Source organism: Panicum virgatum, chromosome 9N, assembly GCF_016808335.1.
Source record: "Panicum virgatum strain AP13 chromosome 9N, P.virgatum_v5, whole genome shotgun sequence".
In the NCBI taxonomy this organism is placed as follows: domain Eukaryota; kingdom Viridiplantae; phylum Streptophyta; class Magnoliopsida; order Poales; family Poaceae; genus Panicum; species Panicum virgatum.
The window spans coordinates 9,417,196-9,425,368 of record NC_053153.1 but is presented as its reverse complement, the minus strand read 5'-3'; the positions used below and the strand labels follow the sequence as shown (position 1 = coordinate 9,425,368).

The 8,173-nt window shown below is 52.9% G+C and overlaps 1 protein-coding gene across 1 annotated transcript; it reads left to right on the top strand.

Annotated features, from left to right (window-relative positions):
* The first annotated feature begins 605 nt into the window (after positions 1-605).
* Positions 606-1,531, top strand: LOC120688690 (skin secretory protein xP2-like). The gene has a single exon (XM_039971079.1). The coding sequence runs from the start codon at positions 827-829 to the stop codon at positions 1,529-1,531; it is 705 nt and encodes a 234-aa protein (XP_039827013.1). The 5' UTR covers positions 606-826.
* The last annotated feature ends 6,642 nt before the right edge of the window (positions 1,532-8,173 follow it).

Genomic DNA, 8,173 nt, shown 5'->3' with positions numbered 1-8,173 from the left:
TCGCTAGGAGCGGCGTGCCGACGTGCACGCCGGGCGGCACGGTGGCTCCCCCACCGCTGCTGACGTGCGCGCGGCAGCGCCCCACGCCCCCACCCCCCGGCGGGCAGTATCAGTATGGCCCCCCGTCGCACGTACGTACCCGGCCGCCGCAGAGCGCATCCGTGTCGGTGACCCCGACCCTACCCCGACGCGCTGCCGCTGCGGCACGCACGTCCCCCGCGCGCACTGTCGCCTCGCTAGCCGGCCGGCGAGCGAGACGGGGGCCCGCCCGACGAGACCGCGCGACGGCGACGCCCCAGCCCCGGCTAGGGATGGCAATGGCCCCGATCCCCGATGGGGATTTCATCCATTAGGGGATACAAATGGGGTGATTTTAGTCCCCGCGGGGACCTTAATGGGCCAAAACAAGTCCCCGTCGGGTGAGCCGGGGCTGGGAACGTTCTACCGGTCCCTGTCCCCGGTCCCCGTCGGGGGACCCGCGTAGCCAGGCGACCAGGGCACTAGGCCAAAGAAGCCCACATAGAGATATTAGCCCAGGCCCACGAACCCAGTATAAATGGAAAAAAAACTAGGGCACAGACGCAGCCTCCTGCCTCTCCGTCACTTCCAAAGACCAGACACAGACCTGGTGGAGAAACCCGAACCGGAGAAGAGGAGGGGGGGAAATTGGAAACCCTCGCGGTGTAAATTGCAGCGGATTCGCGCGGGCGAGGTGGGGATCGGGGCGCGGATCCGGCGGGTGGGAGCGGCTGGGGAGAGATCTATGCGCGGAGGAGGGGGAGGGGGAGTAGGAGTTGCGGGGTGAGGAGGTGGGTGGGGGGAGCCAATGGAGGAGGAGGCGGGGTCGCCCTCGGCGGCGGCCGTGGTGCTGGCGCTGCTGGCGCTCGTGGTGGCGCCGGGGCTGGCGCTGCTGGCGCGGAGCCGGTGGCTCCGGGCCGCGGCGCGGAGGGAGGAGGTGCGGCGCCTCACGCGGCTCACGGCCGAGGAGTCCGAGCTGGCCGAGCGGGAGTCCGCGCTCGCCTACTACTCCGAGCTCTTCCCGGGCGTCGTGCACGCCGCGGAGGTGCCCGAGGCGCCGGTGTGGGGGCCGGCCCCGGTGGTGGCTCCTGCGCAGGACGACGTGGAGCCGGAACCGCAGCCGCCGGCGGGGGTGAAGGGGGTCTGCGCCGTGTTCCCACACTCCCACTCGGCGTCGGCGCCTCGGCGGCCACTCCCGTCTCCGCCGCCGCGCCCTCCGCCTGCTACTTCGCCCGCCGACCTCCACCCTTCGCCTCCCTCCTCCAGCTCCATGCCGGCATCATGGACCCCACACGGGGAAGTCCCAGCCCCGGCATCGCGACCCCGGCGCGGGCTCGTCGTGGGCATCGTCGTCCACAGCGGCCCGCGCGCCGCCGCCCTCCTCCTGCTCCGTCGGGGATTTGTCGGGGACGGGTCCCCGTCGGGGCTGAAAACCCCAATCGGGGACGGGGACGGGCACAAATTGTCCCCCGCGAGCAATAACGGGGACGGGGACGGGCTGAAATTCAGCTAGCGGGGGCCAGAACGTTCATTCAGTCCCCGGCGGGGATGGCCCTGTTGCCATCCATAGCCCCGGCGCTGTGCCGGCTGAAACACAGAGATCGAGAATGGAAACTTGCTCCCAGCCAATTGATGCGCATGCACCCACCCTTTTCTTACTCCACGTGATCCTCTGCGCCAATGCTATCTTTGTTTCTCATTCTTACTTCTTATTTGAAGAGTGGCCACAAAGATATATATCATAAAAAATCTTATGTATATTCTTCCTCTTAGCCAATCTAGTAGCCAAGCCATTATATGCGATGGCTATATTGTAAGCTTTATATGACATGACACTTGCTGCTAGCTAGCAACAGGCTAAGTTTATTAGCCTTGCTCTTAAGCAGTGAAGCTAAAATAATTGGCTGCACCTGTCTTCTAGTTTATTTTAGCACAAGTTTACAAAACAGCTTCATCATGCTATAGTGTCTCGATTAAGTAAAGCTGAAACCAAAATAAGCTATGCAAAACGGAGCCACCTCATATTGTCTTTGGGAATTGGGATGTGTTTTTCTCCATCCTAGTGATTTGGTTTAAGTTGTACTGTAGTGTAAACTCATAAATTTTTTCATGTGTCCAAGATAAGGATTAGCTCACAAAAGACATCATGAGAAAATTTAGTTAGTTCCTTTTTTATAAATGTGAATTTCACATGCTCGCCATCTTGTCTACACTTTTTTTGTAAATAAATCCAGCTTGTCTACACTAGATTAGTAAATTTTACAGTTACAAAGTAGAAATACCAGAGTGCACACAGCTCTGCCGGGGTCACGCTATGGAATCAGGATCCTGTGGGTCATACTTTTTCCCTTGGGTTTAATGGCACATAATTGCAACCTACATAAATAAATGAAAGTGGTATGAATAATCTTTGAAGCCGATCTATTCAAAGTCTGAATCTAACCTTGAAAAATCATTAGATATTCAAGAAAGGTGAACCACTCCATGAACATGGAACGATGTAAAATTATAATCTGTCTAAATCCAACCATTTGACTCTGCATCACTCTCAACATCTGGTAAAATCCATGCATTCATTCCAATCCGCTTTCACCTCTATGCACAAACATGTTGGTGCTTCCAATGATCAAAGCGCTTGCTCGCAGTCGCAGCATATTAGGTTAACGTGTGTAAACCTCAAAAAAAAAAAAGGTTAACGTGTGTTTGAGCCCACACATTTGGAGTGTGGGCGTGCGTTACATCTTTCTTATACCGGAAACAAGAGATATTTAGCCGCAGTCGCAGTGCTGGGTAGCACTGGGGAAAAATAGAGAGAGAAATATCATTCCTTCAGGTCCATGCAGGAAGTCCTCCAGTGAAAACGATACCAAAGGAGTACTGCTGGTTGATTGATAGTGCCTTGACCATCTGATCAACAGGGGCTTATTGGAACGGGTTAAACTCTTGCCTCTGATGACCTGACGGAGCTGGTCTTATTGACCTGTCGATATGAGTTAATCACTCAGGTCGACTTGCCAATTTGAGCTGCTCTAGCTAATAGTCTACCATCAGTACCAGGGACAGCTGCGGCTGCGGCTATCCTACTCACGTAATCATGGTCTTGTCCCTGTCAGCTTCCATGCGGCAGTTGGCACGAACCCTGCCTTAACCGCAGCGCAAAGTCAGCGCCTGGCCGCCTGCGCCATGCCATGCCATGCGACTAATCACTAATGCTGCGGCAATTGATGGATTTACGCGGATGGACACCGGGTCAATTCAAGGGGTTTAGCTCATCACTCCAACTCCCAACCAGGAGAGAGTAGAAGCCTGCTTAGGTCTAGCTGAACTTGCCAAAAGTCAAGAAGAACGGAGACTGCCATGTGGGCTCCACCTCGAGGGCAATCAATGCGAGCATGCCGCCGAGTACGGGAATGCTGCGCTTGCAGCGGCGTCCTTGGCAGCGACGGGGTTGACAGCAGGGTTTACATTCCCGTCGGCAGACACTTTCCCGCCTGAGTCCGGGAACGGGAAACCGGTCGGTTCCGGTGAAAACCGCCAGAAACCAGACGGGACGGCACTTCAAATTTAAAAATCGGGAAACTGGTTTTCCCGACCGGGAACCAGTGTTTTCTGACCAGGAAACCGGTCACAACGACCGGAATTCAAATAAAAATAGGTGCACTGAAGCTAAATTTTGCAAAGAAAATACTCCATTTAAACAATTGACATGTCGTAAGATATTTTGAAGACACATATAATGTTTTAATGTATATAATGGACATAGCATTGCATAGTTAGTGCGAACAGTGGCGGAACCAGGATTGAGTCGAATCCCGGGCCGAGTTTTAAGTATAGACGTCCACAAACTCACAATTCAAAAGATACATAAAAATATAAACGGAAAGATAGATAACATACAAAAAGCGTCATCGCGAAGTAATATATTTATTCTTCTTCAGCAATTGATCCAAGTCCTTCTTCAGCAATTGATCCAAGTCCTTCTTCAGCAATTGATCCAAATCCAGAGGTAGAAGCTACTGCAAAATGAAAAAAAATTGGGCCGAACCCCGGGCCATGGCCCGGGTGGCCCGGGGTGTGCATCCGCCCCTGAGTGCGAACAATGAAAATTTTGGCAGCATTTCAGTGCAAATTGAATACATGACATGGCACAAACATATATAAGATATATATATACATATCACACACATATAGACATGTCCTAGCATAAGTTTTACACATATAGCGTCTTATAAATACAAGTCATTTAGCAAAGTCAAGTCACGTGGCATAGAGATAGGATTACATGCATGTAACCATCATTATGCACCTAACATTTTGCAAGATAATGTATAGTCCTCTAGCACTGCATATAACTCATATAACCACTGCTTAGCAGATCGACACCTTGAACCGTAAAACAACCAGAGTCCTCACCCTTCTTGCGTCGTTGTCCGTGGTTTCCGCTCGGGATCCACTGAAAGCCGCTCGGGAAATCCGGATCCCGCTACGGGACATGCGGCCGACACTCGCGGCCGGCCGGTGGAGCTCTGGATCCGCCTCCTCCCGGCGGGAAACTGCGTTTCGCGGCCGGGATTCCGCGCACAGGCGGCGGGATTCCTCCACCGCCGGAGAAGGGAAGTAAGCAAGCGCTTGGGGAAAGTGCTTATGGCCGTCGTGCGGTGTCGGGGAGGCCGCCTGGGAGTGAAATGTGGATAGGGATGGTGGTATCAGTTACAGGGTTCGGGTTCATTAAAGGGTCCAAACCCAAATCGATCATTTGCCCAATAAAACAACCTTAGATTTTGTCAAGAACTATACCAGTGAACTCATAAGGAAGTGTAGTTTTTTATCATTTTTTTCTAATTTTTTATAAAAAATTTTGAATTGCAAAATTTTGAAACGGTTTTCCCCGAAAACCCGCCGGGAACCAGGTCCCGCCCAGTTTCGGGAACGGGAAAAAAAACCGGTTCCCGGCGGTTTCCGAGTGGGATTGTAAACCCTGCCGTGGCCCATGGGCACCAACGGTTGTCTTAACTCCCAGGACCGACCACGACCATGCGCGCCCACATGAACGCCAACACGGCCCGCGTGTCGCGCCAAATCGGATCGCGTCCGGGCCTCGCCAATCCGAGACTGCATCCAAGGGCTGCCTGCTGCTTGTCCTGTCCAAGGGGACACCGGCCCCGAGCGATCCTACTTGCGGTTCCGCAGAGACGGATGCCCGGCGAGACGACAGGTCGTGGCGACCCATGTGGGCTCGCCGTGCGCGACATGGGCGCGCGCGCGGCCGTAGGGCGGGCCCTGTCGCCGTCCGCGCCTAGTCGCGCCGCGCAGCAAAGCACAGCGTCATGTCGCACGGCCAGTAGGCAGTACCGCAGGCAGAAGCGGCAAGTAGTCGGCCGTCCGCGGAAGCCCTGTCGGGATCAGCGAGTGATGGCACGGCGCGTACAATCGCCGGGGAGAATAATACCGGACGCGACGCCGTCGATGCCGCGTCAATGGGGGGAGCGGCGGCCGGCTGCGGTTAGTTCCGACGACCAGGGTTAAAATATCCGATCGGGTAACCGCCGGCCTCCGGTTCCGGTTTACCGGACCGGTTTGACCGGTTACCAGTAGAAACCGGTCAAATTTAAATTTGAATTCAAATAGCGCAGTTCAACCGGTTCGTATCGGTATACCGGCCGGTTTGACTGTTAACCGGTCAAATTCAATTTTTTTTCTTTTTTTGTTTAAATTCAAATGCCCGCAAAGTATACTAAATAAATATTTGTATAACATATTTTAGTCTAAATGAACCCTCTAACCCTCTTTTGTACTACTTTTACATTGTATTTGTATACTTTTGTATGCATGTTTTTTTATTTAACTTCAAATCCCCCGCAAACTATACTAAATGAATGATTTTTTGAGAAAATTTGACACAATTAGATTCGTCGCACCTTAAAGTATTTTTAGAAATTTTTCATTTTTTGAATTTAAATTTAAATTTTGAATTAGGACCGGTTTGGTACCGGCCCAAACCGGAATCGGACCGGACCAGTTTGACCGGTAACCGATCAAACCGGACCGGTTCCCACCTGTTAGGAGAACCCTGACGACGACACGGGGGCCGTCCGGCCGTGCCGTGGCGCATCGCATGGGTCCCCCCTCCGTATGGGAGGCGCTGCGCGGGGCGGCGCGGGAGCCAATGATGGGGGCGCGGCGGGGCCACACCCAATGTGGCACAGCATCCACGAGGCCGGCGGGTGGGGTCAGGACGTGGACCGTGCGTGCGGCGCCGGGGACAGGGGGTCTCTCGCTCTCGCCGTGTTCGGGAGGGAGCGGGGCTGTTTTTTTTTATTTTTTTATTTTTTATTTTTGTTTTTTACAAAAATATATTTTCATTTTCGAAATTTACAGAAATATATCCCGGCCGCCCAGCTGCCGGGCGGCCGGCACCTGATCGCCGTGCTGCCGGGCGGCAGGAACTTATCTGTAAAAATTTTTATAAAAAAAATTACATTCCAGTCCCTGAAAGACCGGTCACCTGGCAACCGGGCGGCCGGCCTAGTGTTTCAGAGGACGGTCCTCGTGTCGCGAACGCTCGTCTAGGGAAAGCTCACGCCGCACGTCAAGACCCCAGAACCTGCACGCCGTGGACTACAGGACCTGTGTACACAGAGGATCCCAGCATGGCCACGGAGGATATTGGTCACTTCGTTCCAGATCTACTACGGAGTAGCTCCTTCCTCTGCCTGGTGGACCCACAGCGTCTGAACCCATGAGACAGCGGGAAACTGCGAGGCCCGTGGTGCGCCTCCTTGCTTGGACGCGCGGCAAGCGGAAGCGCCAGAGGCGATGACGACAGCTGCCGAGGCGCATCACGCTGCCTTATGGGGCAAGCACACAAAACCGTTGGCCGGGTCCCACCAGCTGTAACGCGGTGCCTCAAAATCCGCGCGGCACCGCGCCGGACGCACCAGTCCGCGTTAAACAAACCCGAGATGCCTGCCGTCAGAGGCTGGACCGGCCGCCCAGCTGCCGGGCGGCCCGAGGGGCCGGCCGCCCCGCTGCCGGGCGATAACATAATTTTTTTACGAAAAAGCCTCTGTCGCCCGGCAGCGGGGCGACCAGATGCTGGCCGCCCGGCAGCTGGACGGCCGGGTATATTTTTATAAATTTCGAAAATAAAAATATATTTTTATAAAAAATGAAAATATAAAAATAAAAAAATAAAAAACCGCGGGAGCGGGGAGGGTAGGGACGGCCCGGTGCGATGCTGCTCGCCCGCCCGCGGACAGGCCCAGGTGGAGTCTGTTGACGTGCTGTATTGCCTATCAAAGTTGATTTGAATGAACTGCTTGGTTTCAATCGTACGCTGTCATGAGTTTGGATCGGATCAACCATCCCCAGACTCCTGCAGTTCTTTTTTTTTATGGTGACTCCTGCAGTTCTTGAGCTAGAGCATAGAACCATGAATTCTTGGATACGCTTTCACAGCATGTTTTGTTCCATTCCTCGTCGGAGAACAGAGAAAAGTTGTCCGTGGCCCGGGAAGGGACGGCCCACCCAGGCCCAAGGGCAGAGGTGGCGTATGGGGAAAAGGCCGTCAGAGCCCATCTTACGGCCTTTCCTATGTGTGGCGTTAAGCCCCAGCTCATTTCGATATTGGACTAAATCCACTATAGAACGGGATGTCATGGAATATCTCAAGTTTCTGTGAATTCAAGAGGAAATCTTTCCAAGCTGCTTTTTAGCAAGAGGAAACATATAGTCAATTAGCTTTATGGGCAGCCCTTAATTATTTGCCTCAATTAGCTTTCAAAGGCGTTATCATTCACTTCAAGGACAAACACATTCGGACACTATAAATTAAACTTTCCAATTCGTAGTTATAATTTTTCCCTATTTTTTCTGAAAATAGTCTAATTCATGCATACCACGTTTTCAGAAAAAGATCATATGGATGGGTAACTCGCAGCACTAAAACACTTGAGGGTTATAGGAGTAGCAGCCAGAAAATTAAAACAAAATGATAACCACCATATAGGCTCTGATACATACATGACACGCAGAAAGTGCACGCAGTAAGTATGGCATTGAGCAGCCTAGCAGGGTAATGCACGAAAGCAGCATATCAATTTCGCAGGGCACAAATAAGATGTTCACAGGCATTACATAAGTTAGCAGTCTAACC